This window comes from Dipteris shenzhenensis, chromosome 20, assembly GCF_047967505.1.
Source record: "Dipteris shenzhenensis isolate YYH24624 ecotype China chromosome 20, Dip_SZ_1.0, whole genome shotgun sequence".
NCBI lineage: Eukaryota > Viridiplantae > Streptophyta > Polypodiopsida > Gleicheniales > Dipteridaceae > Dipteris > Dipteris shenzhenensis.
The window spans coordinates 52,912,018-52,935,108 of record NC_141615.1 but is presented as its reverse complement, the minus strand read 5'-3'; the positions used below and the strand labels follow the sequence as shown (position 1 = coordinate 52,935,108).

The window sequence follows — 23,091 nt, the reverse complement described above, 5'->3', positions numbered from 1 at the left end:
GCCATTTCTCAGGCCCAAAGAGCATCGCCTCTTGGGCATGCATCTCCTGAGGTGTTGGTAGGGCTATTACTCTATGAACTTTAGGGTGCAAGCTAAAGCTTGTGAAGGTTCAAGACTAATAATCACCTAAATGGCCTAATGTTGCTACCTCGAATGCTCCCACCAATCGTGACACCATAGCTCGTATTCTTCGCTTGGATGGCAATGGTCGAATGCATGTATCTGCAACTGCTTCTTGCTGTTGCTGCTCTACAAGGAACGTTCTTTCTTCTCATTGTTTCTCCCTTTGTAGATGTTGCAAAAGTGTCTTCCGTTGCCGATTCGATATCGTGCTAGTGCTTTCCTCAACCTGCACTCTATTCCTTGTGCCGTGACCTGGCTTTTCAACTTTCTTGTCTCGCAGCCTCTATCTGCTTCACTTTGAATCCATGGTGAGCTGCATGTTGCCATTGGTACCATGGCCATGATCAGTTCAAAATAGAAACAGAGAAGCTGGCTAGTGAGGCAAGCAAAGAATAGAAGACAACTTACCCGAAAGAAGACAATCATGGCAAACCAAAGTTTGTGCAAGGTCACGTCGAGGTACTACAGGTTACAAGGTGTTTGCAAAGCGAGGGCAGGTTGTAGGTACTTAATCTTCCAAGATTTGATGGGTGGGAGGTGTGAAAATTTGAGATTTGCGAGAGTAGCAAAATTTCAGCCACCGTTCTTCCCCCCCTTTGGTGATACATGTCAGCAGACTCGGATATCCCAAACAAGTGCAAAGTGGCCTAAAATGCTTCAAAAACCAAATAGGCCAAAGGGCATGCTATCGGATTTGATGCTGTGTATTATTTAATGCAATGATGCACTTTTCCAACTTCTTCCGTTTTAGGGTGAATCTAGATATCTATACAACCAACTATCAATGTTTTAAGACCACCATGCACTAGTCCCAATAGTTTGGATTCCAAATTTTCAATCCATTTTGGTTTTCAACAAATTAAAAAAACGTATGGAGTGTGCCCTCAAATGGGTATGCATCACTTTAGCACAAAATTGGAGGCCTGTCAACCCATGCATAATGATCTCATTTAGGTGTGTCCTTGGGTTGAGGAGAAGCTCAGGTAGTGTACTTTTGAATCATTACTTGGTTGCATGTATGTATATAACAAAACTTTGATGTTTTTGAATAAATTGCTATATCATATAGTCTTCAGGATGTGTGCTTCACATGCAACATAGCACTTGTAATGCTTTAACAGTCTTGTTCCAAATACTTATTCCATAATTTTTTGCTCTCATGTTCAAGTTTGGAATGTGTAGTATAACTTGAAGAAAAAGTTGCCAAATTCTGTTGAGCAATGCATAAGTTATGGGTCATGCAAGATACCTATATACAGAAAAGTCCCTGAACCTCATAAAAAATGGCTACACCCAAGCAAACAATGACCCCCGAAACAAGTGCAATGTGGCCTAAAATGCTTCAAAACATAAATAGCCCAAAGGGCACACTATTGTGTTTCATGCTATGTATTATTAAATGCAATGACCTTTGGCATGCTTATGAGCCATATAGCAAGCAAGTGCATGGATAAATAAACAATTCAAAATTGTAAATAGTGTTGGATTTATTAAAATGTATTTTCACATGCACAAATTGGACTTTTCCAACTTCTACCATTTTAGGGTGAATCTAGATACCAATACCAACAACTATCAATGTTTTAAGACCAACGTGCAGTAGTCCCACTAGTTTGGATTCCAAATTTTTAATTTTCAAGAAATCAAAAAAATGTTATGGAGCGTGCCCTCAAATGGGTACGCATCACTTTCGCACAACATTGGAGGCCCGTTAACCCATGCCTAATGTTCTCATTTAGGTGTGTCCTTGGGTTGAGGAGAAGCTCACGTAGTGTACTTTTGAATGATTACTTGGTTTCATGTATGTATAGAACAAAATTTTGATGTTTTTGAATAAATTGCTATATCCTACTCTTTAGGATGCATGCTTTACATGCAACATAGCACTTGTAATGCTTCAACGATCTTGTTCCAAATCATTATTCCATAATTTTTTACTCTCATGTTCAAGTTTGGAATGTGTACTACAACTTGAAGACAAATTTTGTCAAATTCCGCTGAGCAATGCATAAGTTATGGGTCATGCAAGATACCTATATACCGAAAAGACCTTGAACCTCACCAAAAATGGCTACACCAAAGTAAACAATGACCGCATAGGATAATATATTGTATGCCTTATTCTTGAGAAATGGTGTATCTTTACACCACCTTTAAATATATTATTCAATCAAATGGTATATCTATACACTGCCTATACATTGAATTCGACAAACTTTTTCTATACAATCAAATGATGTATCTATACATCCCCTATATATTTAATTCAACCAACTCTTTCTATATATTGCATATTGAGTGAAGGCGCACAACATTTTAAGCTTTATTAGAACATATTTGTGTGGAGGTGATCCATTTTTTGCAAGTTTACTCATGATGTATCGAGTAGAGGTCACCACTACCTTCGGGAATTTTGAGGTTTATTATGTGGAACTTACACATCTAGTATATCCAAAATACCAAATTTATGAGTCTACTAAGTGATATTGAGCGGAGGTGACTGGTTCAGATAAAAAGTCCAAATGAAGTGAAAAAGTCCAAAATTTTTGAATAGTGTGTTTCTCGTACATGTATTTTCTCTATTATCTCTACATTCTAGTCTATATGTACATTCTTTTATATATGTACATTCTCGTATATGTACAAGATGCTCTTATATGTGCATGCTCTTATGTACATTCTTGTATATGTACATGATGCTCTTATATGTACATGCTCTTATTTGCACATTCTATCATATGTACATATGTAAATTCTCGTATATGAACATGCTCTTATATATGTACATGATGCCCCACACTTAGGGTTAAGAGATTTTCTCTTGTACACATATTATATTCCACACCTATGGTTATGACAGAGTCTTGTAATGATCTTGGTCCTCCCACATATGGACTTTTTCTTGTAAACTATTTTAAAGCTCAGTTAGGATTTGAGCACATGAGAAAAGAGGATCGAAAAAAGTGTTCCCATGCATATTGGAATGTATTTCTATCTTTATCCCATCCCACCATGTGCTACTTGTCAAATGTTAGGTGGGGGAGGCCACATGGCATCATTTCATGTGTACAGAAATTGGAGACAAGGACACACATACACATGCCCATTCTTGTTCCTAGGGGTGTTAAGGCCATAGTCCAACATGGGAGAAAACAGTGGCCACTAATAGTAAAGACGGAGTAAATGTTCATATCCTAAACCCACGCTAGTGCCAAGGCTTGCTTCAAGCATAAGGTCCATGTCCACAACAAAGTTGGACCTAAAGGGATCTCTCTCCCTTGAAAATTCTAAACCCATCCATCTCTCTCTCTCTCTCTCTCTCTCCCTCTCTCTCTCTCTCTCACACACACACACACACACACACAAAATTCATTTGCATGGCTTTGCAATGGGACATAAGAGACTAGTGTATATCGAAATACGAGTACATGCTCGTAATTATTATATTTTGTGTGTTGGTGTTAAGGTCAATTCCTATGTTGAAAAATATTGCTTAGTGTATCCTAAAAGCGATTGTCTTGAAATGATTGTAGATATTGACATGTTTCTATGTTAACATTTGTCAGTTTGTCTCTAAAATTTGAGGTCTATTGTTAAGCAAAAGGCATTCAATGATTTGGTTCTTGTTACAGTTTTGTTATGCACTTTTAATTTACATAGCATTCCACTATCACAACCAAGACTCCACCATGTGTGATCCTTGTTCTTTGTGTTCATGACATGCCTCAAAATGATGCAATGGAATCACTTAGGGTCTTAGCACATGAGGAAAGTGGATGGGAAAAAGTGATCCCATTCATATTCAAATGTATTTCTATCCTAATCCCATCTCCGAAAATCAGGTGTTAGAGGACATCTCTCTCTCTCTCTCTCTCTCTCTCTCTCTCTCTCTCACCCCCACACACACACACACACACGCTCTATGGCTTGGTACGAGCTTCTCATACTAACTAATTGGACTTCGTGAGTATCTATTGCTCACAACGACCGAGTCTCCAAGATTCTCACAATCATCAGGTCACCAAGATATACGCACATTCAGGCTCCTGTCTACGAACAATGTTATCTCTCTCAGTATTCATCCTGATCCGATCATGTTTGTCCAGGTTCCTGTCTACCACAATATTCTATCTGTCAGTATTCATCCTGAGATCATGTTTGTTCCGACTACGAAGCAAGGGTAAGCATAAACCAGAGCAAACATACAGTAGGCAGACAGGAATTGCTCAAGGTGGGAAAATGAACGAATTTTTTGGTGTAGCACAAGATTCAGGCGGACGTAATGCGTGGAAAGGAGAGATCTGCGTTGTTGCTGACCGACAGGTGATGATTGGAAGACGTTGCGCGATGCGCTAGTGTATCACTAACGTGTAGAAGAACCACTAGATTGATGACCACATGTGATGAAACGAGGAACGAGGCGTCTCGCCGTTTGGTTATTGGATCGTGATCATCTACAAATGCTTCGGTTACCTGATTAAATTAGACGAGCATGTTGACCCCATGCGAGTCTAGTAGTACAGGTCGAGCTCGAATGACAATGTCCATCTCGCCGCCCCTGGGCCTGTATATAGTTCGAGGAGCCGACATGTAGCGATCCCTCTCGCCAGGAAGAAATCGCCAGTGCCACCGATGACGGAGAGGATGCGTTTGGGCAACACCTCTTTGATTTGTCCGAAGATGTCGATGGTCCCCTTGTACTTGCCGGTATCGATGGTTGCCGTGAAGGCCTGGAAGAGCACGTATCCTTTCTGGCTGTCAAAGAGATAGAATCCCTGCCCAACGCCAAGCTGTGCAGAAGTGTTGGAGGGAGATATGGTGAGCGGATCCTCGAAGGTGGCCAGGACGCCGAAGGCAAAAGGGTTGGCGAAGCTGAAGGTGGGTTGCACACTGAAAACGGAGTTGAAGTAGTCGGTATTATTGAGAGTGGTGTTGAAGATGGTGTTATGGAGGTAGAAGGTGAAATGTTTGGGGCGCTTGTGGTGAGCAGAGAGGGCGGGAGAAGGCAACGCGGCTATGGCGAGGAGGAGGGCGAGGGCGAGTTGCAAGGGTGGCTTAGGCATGGTGGAAGCAACGCAGTAGTAGATTCAACACTACAAACTATGAAAACTATGAAGGTTGAAAGAGCTAGTTGGAGGGTGAAGATGATACGTATACACTGACAATGCAGAAAACTTTGAAGATTGGAAGAGCAGTTTGAGGGTGAAGGTGATATGTATACACCAAACGGCCGAGCGACAAGTTCCACACGTTAATTTCTCTAACCGTAGACGGTACCATGTCCACCATCAAATGTTTTATAACTTTTGGAAGACACACGCGCATGATGTGACAATGTAAGAACGTCCTAATGCCCAAACACGTGATTCTTTAGGTCTTACATTTTGTAAACTTGCAAGTTTTAGGCAACTTTTCAGCCTAGATGTCGCATCATGCCCCAAACATCAATATACAAAAAGGGGGACACCCCATTTATAAACTAAGGACTGGTCCTCGTAGTTCCTTGCCATACCTGTGCAAGGTAGCTCCAAAAATGCATAGCAAAAAGCATTAGCTCAGAGCCAAACCTAAATTTTGATGTTTTACTAGCAATGCAACAACACCCAACAACAATAGGGTGACATGTGTAGTTACACAAATGAAAATGTTTCAAGAAAGATGCAATCATCATGAAAGAAATGAATAATGAAGGCATTAGCAAATTATGAAAATTAGAATATGGATAGAAAGTACTAATAACTACAAATGCACATCACATGCATAATAATAAGTAGGAATGAGCATCACATGAATAATAATAGAGTAGTAAATGCACATCACATATTGGAAAAATGCAAGATAAATTATACCAATATTTACAAAGTAGTCAACCTGGATAGTATATAGTAGTATATATGGTAGACTATGTGTGACTATTATCGCAGTGCATACACTAGTGTAGAGTATATATGACTAACTTAGGTTCTAGTAAGTCTAGAGTATATTCACATTCCAATATGCAATGAAATGCATAGAAATTGAAGCATGCAACAAAACAAAACAAGGGTGAATGTATGCACGAAAGCACTTGGGTCCAACTTATGGGTTTTACGAGCCTTTAGACACTGTTGATTATTGTTAGTAAGAAATAATAAAAAAGAAACGCTTTGAGGACATCCATTAGGCTTTGCCAAGGTTCTATAGTTATTTGCATGCTCTGACACTGACTGTAAAGCCACTGCGCATGCCCTTTTTTTTAAAAAGCTATAATTTAAAGCTGAAAGGTAAATCGGTGTTATTTTCCTTTGAAGATTTTACGAATGATACCTGCAAAGTTTTGATGTCAACTTTTTGAGGCTTTTTTTTTTAAAAATAAACAGATCCAGTAGACGACAATCTCTTCACCGGTAGGCATAAAGCCCATTTGGCTGGCATAAAGTCCTTTCAATAGGAAAACATATTTTTTTTAACCTGCGAACCTGCTTTTCTCGAAAACAGCTTTCTAGATAGTAAAATTTTTTTTTAGGCAAAGACTTTAGCAGTTAACAAGTGAATCATCTTTAGTGCCTTGCTCACAAATGAACACGCGAGACCTGGATGAGCGACCAAAAAGCTTGAAGCGACTTCAAGACTTGTAGCTGGAGGAAGCCAAGGCAATTGTTCTATGGAGAGCTCAAGCATGGAGGGAGAGTGGAGCCCTTGAATTGATTTATAGCTGTGTTCGAGGGGGGTAAAAAGCACACACAAGCTAAAAGCTAAAAAGCCAACATCCATACACAAGCTAAAAACTGAAAAGCCAACAACCATCTAAAAGTAGAGGTTAAGAATTTTAAAAATTCCTTTAAAACTAAGAATAATCACAAAACTCCCACTAAACTTAATCCTAAAGCACTGTCTCTAGGAGAGCCAGTGCTAATAAATGGAAAAAAACTACACATTGGTTTCATGCTCCTTCCAACCCTTAGGTCACTCTCTATGTGCTTGTAAACATAAGCATTGGCATGTGACTTGATCAAATATCATTAGAAGTGTTCTGTTTTCTTAGATCTAATCTACCTCTTATTCTAAGACCATTAAGAACAATTCTTTATGCATCATTCTCGATAGAGTTTTAGAAGGTTTACACATTTGGGAAAAAAACTATGGGGAGTTTAAAATTACATTAAAATATGAGAAGGATTAGGGTCAAAACTTTTCATAAAATCAGGGTATTCATAAAAATACTTTGAACATATATATAAGTATCTAGGTTTTGTAATGGGAAACAAGTACATCCCTAAAGTTGGTGGGTGCATTTTGCTACCTAAAGTGGCTCTATCACAATTTGATCACCGATCACCTAAGGACTATTTCTTCACTCTAAATTTACATGCCTGAGGTTTTTGTGCTATTTTTTTTTAAATAAATACAAGCAGGAGCTAGCTTTTATTGTCTACCAAACAAAAAAGATTACAAATTTTAATCATATAAAAAAGGATGAACTGTCCATGACCTTCACCACATAGATAACAACTGAGATTAAGCTATAGAAATACTAAGATGCTTCAAACACATTCCAAACAACACATCCCTTCTTTCTATCACCTGGTGGCTGACTCATATCCATCAGCATAGAATTGATTAATGCTAGAATAGCATCCTCTCTATAACCCCCCCCCCCCCAACTTAAACACAAGCTCATGCAGACACTCCACAAGGATTAAAACATAGCAGCACAAACAAACGACCGGCATGCAGCCAGAGTCAACGACAAATTGCTCACATCACCTAACACAATTTGATCATATAAAACAAGCAAACTACCCATGACCTTCACCACGTAGGTAACAACTGAGATTAAGCTATAGATGGACTAATATCCTTCAAACACATTCCAACCAACACATCCCTTCTTTCTATCACCCGACTGACTCATATCCATTAGCATAGACTTGATGAACGCTAGAATAGCATCCTCTCTATAACCCACCCCCACCCCAGCTTTAAACACAAGCTCATTGCAAACACTCCACAAAGACTAAAATATAGTAGCATGAAGAAACTACCAGCATGCAACCAGAGTTGACGATAAACTCCTCACATCGCCTAGCACTACCACCCTCCATCAACCATACTCTGCTGATCCGGGTAACAACCACACACCAAATTCTTGTAGTAATAGCACACACCCACAACATATGCATAATATCTTCAACACATCTCTCACATAGCAAACACAATGGATTAGTCATAGCCGACTTCTTAATTCTACCCACCAAGGGTCATTGTTTGCTTGGGTGTAGCCATTTTTTGTGAGATTCAGGGACTTTTCTGTATATAGGTATCTTGCATGATCCATAATATCCCTATGCTTTATCCTCCTCAGCTTTTCTATGTTTTTTTCTTTGCTTTTCCCTTCTCTGCTTCATCCTCCTTCAATCTTTAAAGTCTCCTCTCCTCTCTTCATTGTCTCACACCACTCTCCTTCTATATCTCTCGTCATTCCCTTTTGATCTATTTCTCATTCCCTTCTCGTTGTTCTCTCCTTGTTCCCTTCTTGTCATCCCCCTCCTTCCACTCTACGACTCCTCTCATCGGCCCTCTCCTACTCTACTACTCCTCTCATCATTCCTCTATCTCTTGTCTTTCCCTTATCCTCTCCTACTCTGCTACTCCCCTCATTCTCTTACAGTATTTACTCCCTTACTCTCAATGGCTCCTAGCAAAGAAACTATGATAGCATACTTGGAGGAGCTGTATCGTCACTATTATGATATAAAGTAGCATTAAAGCATTACAAGTGCTATGTTGCATGTGAAGCATGCATCCTGAAGACTATAGGATATAGCAACGTATTCAAAAAGATCATAATTTTGTTCTATACATACATGCAACCAAGTAATCATTCAAAAGAATACTACGTGAGCTTCTCCTCAACCTAAGGACACACCTAAATGAGAATATAACGCATGGGTTACATTGTTTTGCTAAAGTGATGCATACCCATTTCAGGGCACGCTCCATAACTTTTTTTTAATTTGTTGAAAACCAAAACGGATTGAACATTTGGAATCTAAACTAGTGGGACTACTGCATTGTGGTCTTAAAACATTGATAGTTATTGGTATTGCTATCTAGATTCACCCTAAAATGAAAGAAGTTGAAAAAGTACAATTTGTGCATGTGAAAAGATCTTTTAATAAATCCAACACTATTTTCAATTTTGAATTGTTTCTTTTTCCATGCACTTGGTTGCAATATGGTTCATAAGCATGCCAAATTTCATTGCATTTCATAATACATAGAATCAAACCCAATAGCGTGCCCTTTGGCCTATTAGTGTTTTGAACCATTTTAGGCCACATTGGATATATTGGGATATCCAATTCTACTGATGTGTATCGTCGGAGGGGGGGAAACTGGCAGTTGAAATTTTGCTACTCCCATGAATTTTAAATTTTCATACCTCCCACCCATCAGATCTTGGAAGATTAAGTACTTGCAACTAGGCCCCGCCCTTCAAATGGACACATTCGATCATTGCCATCGGAGCAAAGAACATGAGCTATGGTGTCAGACATGAGCTATGGTGTCAGGATTGGTGGGAGCATTTGAGGTAGCAACATTAGGCCTTTCAAGTGATTACCAATCTCGATTCTTCACAAGCTTTAGCCTGCTGCACCCTAAAGTTCATAGAGTAACAACCCTACCAACACCTTGGGAGATGCACGCCCAAGACGCGAAGCTCTCTAACTTGAGAAATGGCCTACAGAAAGTGAAAGAGGCACAACTTAGATCAACTAGCTACAAAGAGGGTGACATTAGCTATGTTGGTGTACCCTGAAACAAAGGAGAAATGATGTTGTTAATCAAAAGGACCAATGTGGCTCTAGCAGCAGCAGCTGAGCATAGAGCAGAAGCAATGCACAATCATCTTGATCCGAGAAGTTTATGGGCTTCAATAGAACACAAGAAAAGGAGAGGCAACCTAAGTGCAGAACTCATTACTATAGTGATGACATTTTGGCATGAAAATACGAGAGTTTATCCAAATAGAAAGGACATCTGTAAGAAGCAGATGGGGCACAAGGTGTTTGAGGACCACATCATACATATGCTAGAAGATACAATGCAAGTCGGTGGTTCCTAAACCAACCTGGTGGTTGTTTGTGATTGAGCTTTGGGATAGTTTACTTGTTTCATTTCTTAAACCAAGCTTGGTAAATGTGATTGTCCTAAACCAGCCCAGTGAGTAGAACATCATCCAACCAGAGGAGGCTGGTTCAGCTCAATCGCCAGTCATGCACGATTGTTCTAAACCAGCGTGGTTGAACAGACATTATTTGTTGTCCAGCCCGATGGCATGGTTGAGCAAAAATGAATAGCAATATATTTTGCAATATATTGTTATTTTACAACCAGCCCGGTGTTGAGATATCGAGCTCCACTCATGATATGCCAGGGTGACCATTGTGCATTTATGTCACTGACTTGTTAGCTGTAGATGCGGTTGGTACACCACCCATGAAAAATAGCTGGATGATAGCTATCTTTATGTACTCTAGTTAGTGGCTCAGTTAGTATGCCACCTAGGTTAGCTGAGTTTGGTTTGAGACCCACATATAGGGTTCACCTATTCCTTTTGTACTAAGAGAGATTCTTTTGGCTTTTATAACTAAGAAGAGGAAAACTATTTTCAGCCTCCACCTTTGTGTGTATTCCCCTATTGTGTATGTGAGAAAGCTGCAAGTGAGACTCCTTACTTCTCTCCCACTCTCTTCACATGGTATCAGAGCTTGGTTCATGGTAAGGAGCTCAAGAAAGCAAACCAAGTTCGCAGTGTCTTGGTAAGAGGATCAGTGTTGCTTTCCTTTTTCAAGTTTGGGAGCAAATCTCTACAGGTAACACATCCAGAAAGTGCAAGAGTGTACTATCTCAGATTGGGACACCCTTCATGGTGTGGCAAGAGGGTAGTATATGCTACTGGTAAAGGTGAAGCCCTTGGTGACATTATTTTTTTGATTCGAGGCCATTTTGGGGCCTGTTTCGGTGGTGCAATTTTTCTGCAGGCACTCAAAAAAGTGCCCTGTTTTTTGCTATGCAACCACTGTTCCACATGTCGATGAAGAGTTGCCATAGAAATTGCATCATATGCTTGTGCACAGAGATATTGGGAGTGATAGAATCACTTTTATTGCCTATTTGTTACCTCTTTCCTACTGCTTTCATAGGAAGAGCTGGGTATTCTATGTTTGCAGGGTTTCGAGGCTTTTTGTCACCTACAGATATATTGGGATTGTCGGTTGTAGTATATGAGTAGCTTAGGACCTCGAGTCGTGTTCCAGTGAGAGACATAGGCTTAAGTGTGGTAAGCAAACAAAGTGCATGCATGTGTAAAAGGAACGTAAATCATCTTTGTTGAGGTAATGAAGGCTTTCGCCTTCATTGGGGGTTGTAGGGTTTAGGAGGAGTTTAAGGGTTCAGAAGGAGGTTCCATGGTTTAGAAAGAGTTCCAGGGTTTAGAAGGAGGTTCCAGGGTTTAGAAAGAGTTCCAGGGTTCAGAAGGAGGTTCCAGGGTTAGAAGGAGGTTCCAGGGTTTAGAAGGAGGTTCCAGGGTTCAGGGTAGAGTACATGGTGGAGAACTCGTCTCCCTCATAGATCATGGAGTTTTAAGGGTTGAGGAACAAAGGGTTTAGGGGAGCATAGGAGTGGGAGAGGAAGAAGGTGTAAGAAGGAGGAGGAGGGAAAAGGAGGAGGGAGGAGGAGGAGGGAAGAGGAGGAGGGAGGAGGAGGAGAGAGGAGGAGGAGGAGGAGGAGGAGAAGGAGGAAGGAGGAGGAGGGAGGAGGAGAGGGGGAGGGTGACCACGTGATCTATAAGCTTCCTCGGTTGAGTGCTCTTATATGATAGTAGCCATCTCTTTTAATTGGATCTTTCAACATTGACATTTTCAAATCTTCTCCATTTTAAAGCAACATGGTCTTCTTCCCTCATTTCCTTTGGACAGACATGAAATGTCTTCTTCTTCAGCTTCATACTACAATGCTTGCATTCAATACAGTGCCACTCACCATCACCCTTTGGACAAAAGCTCCCACAAAGACCTTAGGCTATAGAATCTACTCTCCCTTGCAGCACATGATGAGGATCCAGGTGGCCTACAGATTGTGCATTCATTGGGAAGACACGGGCATCGATCCCCATGGACCAGATCTCAAGTCATTCATAGCTTACCGGGCTAGGTCAAAGTCTATGTGTGTTTTGCAACAACAAACATTCCTGTCTTTGAGTTTCCTGACATACCAAGGCTTACAATTCTCAAGGCTCCTCTGTAAAATTGAAATGTCAAGATTCTCATCCATAAACTTGAGATACAACTCCATCTGTTGACCCAATATGTGGAAATAATAGAACAATGAGCCCTCTTTTAAATAAAACAACAATATAGTGAGTCCCCTTTTTGCACTAGTAAAACAAGAAAAAACACTACAAAACACAGTACGCACAAAAACACGGTCTAATTAAAGTATATAGTGAATCTAAATTGAATTAATCATCTAATAATTAAACTAATCAAGCTACTAGAAGCAAAACAATTTCAACCACCGTGTTGGTTTAGGATAGCCACATTTTCAACTATCAGGCTGGTTTAGGACAACCACAATCTCAATCACTGGGCTAGTTTAGGAAATAGTCATAACTTTAACCACCGAGATGGTTTAGGACAGTCACAATTTCAACTAGTGGGTTGGTTTAGGACACTGCAAGTATATTGCTTTTCAATTTTTAATTTCACAATTAGAAAATCACATTTCACAATTAGAAAATAACAATATATTGCTTTTCATTTTTGAATTTCACAATTTCAATCAGTAATTGCTGTTGTCTTGAACTAGCATTGGGATGGTTTAGGACAATCACATTAAGTCCAAGCCATCCCGATCTAGAAATGAAGTGGTATATGACCCGAATAGCAAGAAATTAAATTTAACTAATTTAAGTACTAAGAAACACATTAATTTCAACCACCAGGTTGTTCAACAACTAATGTCTATTCAACCACGCTAATTTAGGACAATCACATAATTGATGATTGAGCTGAAGTAGGCATGGTTGCATGATGTTCCAACCACCGGGATGGTTTAGTAAAATAACATATATTTCTTTTCTATTGCAAAGTATATTGCTGTTAATTTCTGCTCAACCATGCCACCAGTCTAGTCAACAATTAATGTTTGTTCAACCACATTGGTTAATGACAATCACATAACTAGTGCTTGATTTGAATCAGCCTACATTTGCATGTGATGTTCCAACCACCAGGCTGGTTTAGGACAATTTCATTAAATAGCCCAAGCCTAGTTTAAGAAATGAAACAAGTAAACTACCCCAAAGCTCAATCACAAACAACCACCAGGCTAGATTAGGCACCACACTGACCTGCATTGTATCAAGCATGTGTATGATGTGCTTGTCAAACACCTTGTGTCTTGTCTATTTTTATAGATGTCCTTTCTATTTGGCTCCTATTTGGAGAAACTCTCGTATTTTTGTGCCAAAACGTCATCACTCTAGCAATGACTTCCACACTTAGGCTGACTCTCCTTTTCTTGAGTTTTGTTGAAGCACCACAGACTTCTCGAATTGGGATGATTATGCTTTGATCATGCATTTCTTTTACTCTATGTTCACCCATTAGAGCCACATTGATCCTTCTGATCGACAACGTCTTTGACATTGTCTACCCAAGCCATTTCTCTTTTATTTCAAGGGACACCAACATAGCTAATGTTGCCTTCTTTGCAGCTAGATTATCTAAGCTGTGCACCCCTTTCACAATCTATAGGCCATTTCTTCGGTTAGAGAGCATCACCTCTTGTGCATGCATCTCCCGAGGTATTGGTAGGATTGTTACTCTATGAACTTTAGGGTGCATGCTAAAGCTTGTGAAGACTTGAGATTGGTATTCACCTGAATGGCTTGATGTCGCTTCCTCAAATGCTCCCACCAATAATGACACCACAACTCGTACTCTTCGCTCCGATGGTAATGATCAAATGCATGCATATGCAAACAATTGCTTCCTGCTGCTGCTTTCAAGGAGTCTTCTTTCTTCTCGTTGTTTCTCCCTTTGCGAATGTTGCAAAAGTGTCTTCCATTGCTGTTTCGATACCATGCCATTGCTTTCCTTGACCTGCAATCTGTTCCTTGTGCCTTGACGAGGCTTTTTTGCTTTCCTATCTCGTAGCCTCTGTCTGCTTCTCTTGTAAGCCATTGTGAGCTGCATGTTGCCATTGATGCCATGGACATAATCAGTCCAGAATAGACCCAGAGAATCTATCTTGTGAGGCGAGCAAAGAATATAAGATAACTTACCCAAAAGAAGACAATGCCAAACCAAAGTCTGCGCAAGGTCATGTCGAGATACGTGTGGGTTGTAGGGTGTTTGCAGGGTGAGGGAAGGTTGCAAGTACCTAATATTCAAAGATTCAATGGGTGCGGGAGGTGTGAAAATTCAAAACTTATGGGAGTAGAAAAATTCTCAACCACCGGTTTCCCCCCTCCGACGATACACGTCAATAGAATTGGATATCCCAAATAAGTTCAATGTGGCCTAAAATGCTTCAAAACACAAATAGGCCAAAGGGCATGCTATCGGGTTTGATGCTGTGTATTATGAAATGCAATAAACTTTGGCATGCTTATGAGCCATATAGCAAGCAAGTGCATGGAAAAAAAACATTTCAAAATTAGAAATAGTGTTGGATTTATTGAAAGATCTTTGCACATGCACAAATTGCATAATTTCAACTTCTTCCATTTTAGAGTGAATGTAGACACTAATATCAACAACTATCAATGTTTTAAGACCACCATGCAGTTGTCCCACTAGTTTGGATTCCAAATTTTCAATCCGTTTTGGTTTTCAACAAATTAAAAAAAAGTTATGGAGTGTGCCCTCAAATGGGTGTGCATCACTTTAGCAAAACATTAGAGGCCCATTAACCCATGCCTTATATTCTCATTTAGGTGTGTCCTTGGGTTCTCACATAGTTTATTTTTAAATTATTACTTGGTTGCATGTATGTGGAGAATAAAATTTTGATGTTTTTGAATAAATTGCTATATCCTATAGTCTTCGGGATGCATGCCTCACATGCAACATAACAATTGTAATGCTTTAACAGTCTCGTTCCAAATCCTTATTCCATAATTTTTTAGTCTTATGTTCAATTTGGAATGTCTACTACAACTTGAAGGCAAAGTTTTTTGAATTCCATTGAGCAATGTACAAGTTATGGGTCATGCAAGATACCTATATAATACAAGAATCTCTTGAACCTCACAAAAAATGGCTACACCCAAGCACACAATGACCCTAAGGAGATCTCCAAAATGGAGGAGGGCAAGGTTTGCAGGTATTTAGAAGGGACCACTAGTTGGGAGGGCATCACATTAGGGGAGAATTGGGGTCTCAAAAGGGCCTCATAAAGAATGGATTAGTCCTAATAAAAGGGCCAAGGTAGGTCCCAAAAAGTCCTAACCCCCCCCTCAACTAGGTGGGTTAAGCCCAAAAGTGACCCCACCTCTTACACCTCTTACACAACTCTTACTCCTAGGTGGGAACCAAAAAATTCAAAATTCAAATTTTGAATTTTGAATTCCCTCCCTCCTTCTCTCTCCTCCCTCCCTCCCTCCCCCTCCTCACCTCCCTCCTGGCCCTCCTGGCATAAGAATTAGCCAAGTGAAGGTGCAAAATAGCCCGCATAGTGCCTGCAAGTGCCACACTATATAAATCACCACAAATTTTGCACTTGCTTGGAGATGTCCTAGATAATTGTCTCCCCAAGGCAACGACCACTTGGGTGCAAAGCAGACATAGCAAAGTAATGCAAACAATCTGATCAAAACAGATGGGAAAAACGGAAGGGTAATGCTTCTCTTCACAAAAATGAAAGCGAACATGCAATGAAAACATACGAAAGAATCAATGTTTCCATAAATGTTAACCATAAAAGGGCTCCTTTCAGAGACAACAGGCTTAGATGTAAGCTAAGAAGGAAAACACACCTTTGTATCCAAATCCAATGAAGACAAAGATGAAAAATTGGGAGTCGTGGTGGTGACAAAGGGGGCTGGTCTTGCTGGAGTGAAAGCATTAGTTAGCCACATTCAAAAAGTCGCAAGAGGCAAGCTGAGTGGCCATCTTGAGGGCGCACCTTCTCCTTGAAGCTGTCAAAACAAAGCAAACACATCCAGTGGTGAGAAAATTTAGCAGATCACCAACTGAGCAAGATGTTGAACTAAGACATGATAAGAGCTTGGAAGATACTAAAAATGCCTCAACGATGATCTTAGCCATACTTGAGATCCAATTTGAAACAAATCATCTTGAGTAGTGGATGGCAAAGTTAGGTAGCCTGCAAATCCCCTTCCTAATTGCCAGTGCTCTTCATGCTAGTCGATGAGAAAGCAAGAATAGCAATGAGGTGAATTGATGGGATTATAGACAAATTCACGGTGAGTAAATGAGGTGATGAAGTAATTTTGCTCTATTACTAGGATGGGTATGAACTCGAGGTTGGATGGAGGAGGATGTGCGAGGAGGAGGAGGAGCATGAAATAATGACAAAAAGATGATGAAGAAACATAGAAGCAAGGTGCACAGCAAGCATGGACACCTCTTGCAGTTCCAAGATGAGGAGATCACGCAGTAATGGTGGTAATTTCTAAATAATACAAATAAAAAGATCTGGAAGCCTATTAATATCTAACAAAAAAGATAGATCTTCCAATCTATTAATACCTAGATCTAGATCTAAATCAACTACCTAGATCACCACACTTGGCTTAAGGAGGGCTCAAGAAACCCAAACATCCCTTAGGCTACCTATTGTAAAAATGTCATGCCCCCAACCCTAGTAGCTAAAAATTGTGTGGGTATAGAGTTTGGTAGCCCCACCCATCACATCATGGTAAACTTTCACAATATTTGCCTCCTCAGCCCATCAACTTTGATGGGCAGTAGAGGCCATTAGTCATCCTTTAGCTCAAATAAAATTGACTTGCAGACATGTTAGAAACTTTTTCAACCATCACATCATGGTGATAAACTTTGACAAATATTACTTCCTTGGCCCATCACTAAAAGAGGTCATGAGTCAACCTTTATCGTGACTCGCTAGTGCCATTCTTTAGGATCTCATATGAGGTCCTAAATAATGGCATTGGTCCCAATCTCTATGAGAGTTTGTGGAAAATGGCACTTGTGCCAATCTCCACAAACCCATGTGAGGAAGGCACTGGTGCCATTCTCCACAACCGCATATAATGTTGTAAAATTTTGAGCTTAGAGGGGGCAATAGCTAAAGTTGGAAAGTGGAATGGGCATGGAGCCCAAGGATCTAGAATGAATGTACCATTGGTAACATTACTAGTTTTAGTTCTGGAAAGCAATGCATATAGGTTTGATCAAATAATTGTAAGATATTACTTCATTGGCAGGAACCTCAATGATGTTGTAAAATTTTGAGCTTAAAGGAACCAAAGTTGGAACGTGGAATGGACATGGAGTCCAAGGATCTAGAATGAATATACCATCGGTAACAATACTAGATTTAGTTGTCAAAATCAATGCATACAGGTTTGATCAAACAATTGTGATAGATTACTTTTTAAAAATCTCAAGAGTATAATTGATAACCATGAATTCATAATCACATTGTACTAACTCTTAAACTTGACCAAGCAGGGACAAATGTGAGAAATCTACAAGAGGAGGATGAATGCGAGATGTAGTTGATGTAAAATAAAGTGGCGATGATACTCATTTATCATGCACTTTCAATGTTTAGACTAACTTGCTTTTTTGTTAAAGGACAACTTAACATGTCATATGGATTTAGGATGGATTTCTCATTGCAAAGAGTAAATTTATATTTTTTGTTGAAATCTTAAATTTTTTGTTGATGCACAACAAAAAACCATGAAATCAAACACGATTCTAGAGAAATTCTCACGAGCTCCTTTTTTTAGCTTCTCTTTGCCTCTGCCTCTACCTATTGGCTGCCCTATTCATCCCTCTTTTTCTTAGGCGAGGTCTTTGTGGGTGTGGTCTGTTGTGTTGGAGCCGACAACAATGTGTTGTCTTTGGAGGCATCACCAAATCCTTCTGGCATGGGGTCATCTAGCAAGTAGTGAATAATAGTAGTAAAAAACATATCCGATCCTTAGAGTGCATGCAGACATTTATGAGCTCTACATAAAAATGTTTAGCCCAATTCATCTCCTTGGGCTGATGTAGGCACACTAGCACATTGGGCTGGATGACATTCTGATGCTCTATGTGGGATATATATACCTATAATGTGACAACTCGAGTAGCCTTGGTAGAGAGACCAATTTCTAACCAAGCTTATAGGATCTCACCCCTATGGGTTTTGGTATCATATTGCACTAGTCCCATGAGCCTCTGATCCTTGAGTCAAAGTGTTGCATATGGCTTGCAAATATTGGGTAGCCCAAATGCCATGTGGACTATTTCTAAAATGAATTGATAAAACATGTATTCTCTGTCTCCATGTAGTCATCCGGTGGTTTGCGTGGCATTGTTGAATCCATTGACAATATCCACCACTTGTTAAAGATTAAGGTGGCATGGGAACCTGTCCGCCACTATCTGAAGACCCATGGCCTAGATAAAAGAAGCCACTTATGGGTCTTGGAGTACCTAGTAGCTTGCTACATTGTGGTAGTAGAGGAAAAAATCCTTAATATTGCATCCGAATTTTGAATGGATCACAGCCCCTTGAACTTGCTCCAACCATTCTATCTCAAGGGATAAAAACCTTGTGATTTGCATATTGTGCTCCAAGTAATTCTATATAACTTCACCATCAACGATTTGCTGCTTCTTCTGAGGCCTTGAGATGGAGTGCTAAGATAAGGGATCAAGCTCATGTGGGAGCTGCATCTTAGATGGTTTGTGGATTTGTGAGTAGAGAGTGATGGAGAGAGTCTGGGAGCTAGATGGAGTAATAGAAGGTGGGAGGGTAGAGGAGGCTTTGTTTCTGTGATTAGGAATTAATTTCTTGATCGATAATAGGTAATTTGTTCTAACAAAGCATGAGGAATTGACCGACATAAGACAGATGTGGGTAGTAGGGAGTTTTGGAGGTAATCACAAGATGTGGAAATTTCAAAAAAAATTGGCAGCATTTTGGTATACAGAAAAGTGAGGAGCTACAAAAAGGACTAGCTCCTTTTATAGGGATCTTGGTAATGTAGTGGGTTAGTGTTGGCAATAACGCGGGAGTTTTTAGTGTAGTGATGACCAGCATTATCAGCATTATTATCACAAAAGGGGTCGATGTTATTATCAAAGCAGGTCAACTTGGAACCTTAAGGCCTTCACAACCCATCACCTATGTTGACTTGTGCTAAGTTGACTTCCATAGTGTAGACCACAACTAGCAGCAGAGGGTGCTATTTTCACCTAAGGGCACCTATGTTGTGGACTACCTATTTTCACCTATACCCAAGATATGATCAATGAAATAAAATTTGTGGCAACTTAGTGTACCTAGCCTCTTTCCAAGCCACATGCTTGTGGTGAGTACACACGTAAAAAGGCAAAAAGCTCCCCCTTGGAGTTGTGAATGAGTGGCATACTCACCTTGTCGATGTTGGATTGCATAGGTTGAGCAGATGACACCGAACACTACTTGGGATTAATGGGAGTTCCAAAGGAAGGTAGAGTGGTAGTGGGCAGGGGCCTTATGTACCCAAATGTACTCATTGCCTTTGTAGTAGCCTTGAGCTTGAAGAAGCCTATTAGGAATCAACCTGGGTCACTTCTATGCTTTTTACTTCTTTACACACATCTCCTTCTCTGAGATTTCTTTGGTTTGGCAGCTTGCACCAAATCAGTGCAGGAAGTAGAGGTGGAAGCAAAGCTACGCAATGGATCTAATTCTTTGGATATTGAAGAGTATTGACCATAAGCATATGGGGAAGAGGTAGGGTTGGTGCTCTCGATATGGTGGATACAACTGTTGGTGGCCTTCTTTTCTTTCCTCTTGGTGCCATGATGGCATCATCGATGGAGGATGTGGGTAGGGCATTGATGTGGATAGGAGAAGATGAGGAAGCTTCAGCCAGCTCAGTGGAGTTATGGTGCTCATGCTGACTGGGGCCAGGCACGTTGTGGGGCTTGTAGGGCTTGGGGACTGCTAGGTATGAGGCCCTCAAACCGATGGAGATCATGACCATCATTTGTCAATGTTGTTGTGCATTCTTGCAAATCAATTTGTCAATTGAGAATCAGGTTATTTTAAGGATTGATTACTCGTCCATGGCACATGCAGGCATCACATAACATCTACTTGCCACCCTATGGTTATATGATAATACTAGTAAGTCCATGGCACATGCAAGCATCACATAACATTTACTTTCCACCCTATGGTTATATGATAATACTCGTAAGTCTATGGCACATCACATAACATCTACTTGCCACCCTATGGTTATTTGATAATACTAGTAAGTCCATGTAACCTATGGCTAGTGAGTTTTGACTATTTATTGCTCGTACCATCATAGGAGTAGGTTCAAGTGTTACCTAAGATGTCAAGGGCTCGGCGCACTTTTCGTAATATAACAAATTGCCTCAAGTTCCACAAAGGCTTTCACAGAGCAAGTAGTCTTCCTACCCAATGGAAGATCCACATACATTCTAGCAAGTGGGTGCAATAGATAGATCATTTATGGGGTTTAACCCTTCCATAGATGTCTTACAAATCATTACAAGGCCTAAGTTTTTTAATTTGGCTTGATGGGATATAGCCTCTTCTATTGCTTGCCATTTCATATGAGCTACTTATTTTTTCAACTCTTTTTGATGATGGATGGCTTGTAGTGTTTGAAGCATTAGGGGGGAATAATAGATTTTGAGCTTACTAGCATTAATGTAGCCATCCATCTAAATTCCATCAAGGGTTGTGATATGGCATGACCCTTGCGGTGTGATTTACACAACTCAATATGGACCCATACTATGATATTATAGAAATATAATGCATCAAAGAGATCATTTGATAACAACGATAGTACAGTAACCAAAGATAGTACAATAACAAATGATAGTACAATAACCAAAGAATAGACATGATAGAGCACAATTAAAAATTTGTATCATCAAATAAGATACAACTAATGGTGGTGTCCACCCGTGTGCTCTCCAGTAGAGCTTCGATGGTGATCTAGATAGAATCTAGATGGAGAAGGACTTGAAGTAGGGGTATTATCATTCGATGTTGAGCCTTGAGAAGTGGCCTCCTTGTATAGCCCTTAGTAGTAGACTGATTCCTCCACACTGGTGGGCTGTTGGTGGCACATGCATATTGACTTATCACATTGCATGACTAAGTGTGAGGACGGTTGCACATGTTTGCTTGAATTTCACCACCGGCCAAAGACCATTGACCATCAACCATTGACCACATGCGCGTAAGCAAATTCACACACGATTGCTCATGTGCATGAAACAGAGGGCATACCATCATGGGTTGTGGGTTGGGGCCTACCTGCTGACGCAAGACACCTTCATTGGGGGCGTTGCCCCTAGACCCCCATTGGGGGTACTGCCCTGAACCCCTGAGGAGTACGTTGTTCCTTCTACCATCTCCTAACCATCAAACAATCACCACCATGAGACCTCATCTAGTGTCAAATCTAGGATCCTACCAATGTCCAATGCTCACACCATGGCTTCTCCTCATAATGGGGGCTTTACAAAAGGGCATTATGGACATTGGCAGTTACATATGAGAGGTGGGCATTGCACATATACCAACCCCCCCTCTCAATGTCCACCCAAAGGTGAACTAGGTTCTTGCCAAGCTCATGAAGATACTAAATAAGATGCTCCAAGTTCCCCAAAGCTTTACTGAAGATGTTAGCACAGTTCTTCTCAGTGCAACAGTATTCTAGATCAATGATCTCATTCTAGATCAGCTCCCATCCATAGTGGTACTAAACCTTGATATGCTTTGTCTGAGCATGAAACACAGGGTTCTTAGAGATGGCCATGAAACTTTGGTTGTCACACCTTAGTGATGTAGGCTCTCTCACTAGAACTCCTATGTCTACCAAGATCCTTCGAAGCCAAACTGCCTCACATGCAGCAAACAAGTTGCCTTGTAATTTACTTCTGTAGAAGAGAGGGCCATTGTGGCGTGTTTCTTGCTTACCCAAGAACAAATCCTAGATCCAAGTAAGAATGAATATCTAGAAACTAACTTTCTGGAGTCAACATCACCTACCCAATCTAAGTTATAGTAGCCAATCAAGGAATCTCCTGATCTATAAGTGATGCCATAGTCAAGAGTTCCTTTGAGGTACTTAAGAACTCACATGCATGTGTTCCAATGGTTCTCTCGAGGATGATTCAAGAACCTACTTAAGATGTCAACTGTAAAATTGATGTCAATCCTGGTATTGCAAAGAAAAATTAGACTTCCCACCAGCCTTCTATACTTCTTGATGTCGACCAATGGTGAGGCATCCTTTGTAGAAATCCTTGCATTCACCTCCATGGGTGTGACCACATGCTTGCACTCAGTCATGCTGAATTCATTTAGAATATCTCGAGCATAGTTTTGTTGGGAGATGAAGATTTTACCCAGCTCTTACCAGATCTCAATTCCCAAACAATAGTCTAGGAGCTCCAAATCTATCATTTCAAATTCATAGCTCAATAGCTGACATGTTTGTTGGATCATCTTCTCATGGTCACCTGTGATGACAAGATCATCCACATACAAGACAATAATAACTTATTTTCCATCTTGATTCATTACATAAAGGTTAGCATCAGAAGCACTTCTCAAAAAACCACAATTTAGGAAAAATGTATCTTTCCTTTAATACCATGCTTGTGGGGCCTATTTCATAGCCGTCAGTACAATGCCTTCTTTAACCTACACACTTTATTCTCTATGAATGGGGCA

At 40.3% G+C, this 23,091-nt stretch overlaps 1 protein-coding gene across 1 annotated transcript; it reads right to left on the bottom strand.

Annotated features, from left to right (window-relative positions):
- Positions 1–4,439: 4,439 nt before the first annotated feature.
- LOC147889837 (dirigent protein 5-like) lies at positions 4,440–5,225 on the bottom strand. Its single transcript, XM_087391705.1, has one exon. It carries the CDS (start codon positions 5,184–5,186, stop codon positions 4,635–4,637), a length of 552 nt encoding a protein of 183 aa, XP_087247831.1. The 5' UTR covers positions 5,187–5,225; the 3' UTR covers positions 4,440–4,634.
- Positions 5,226–23,091: the final 17,866 nt, after the last annotated feature.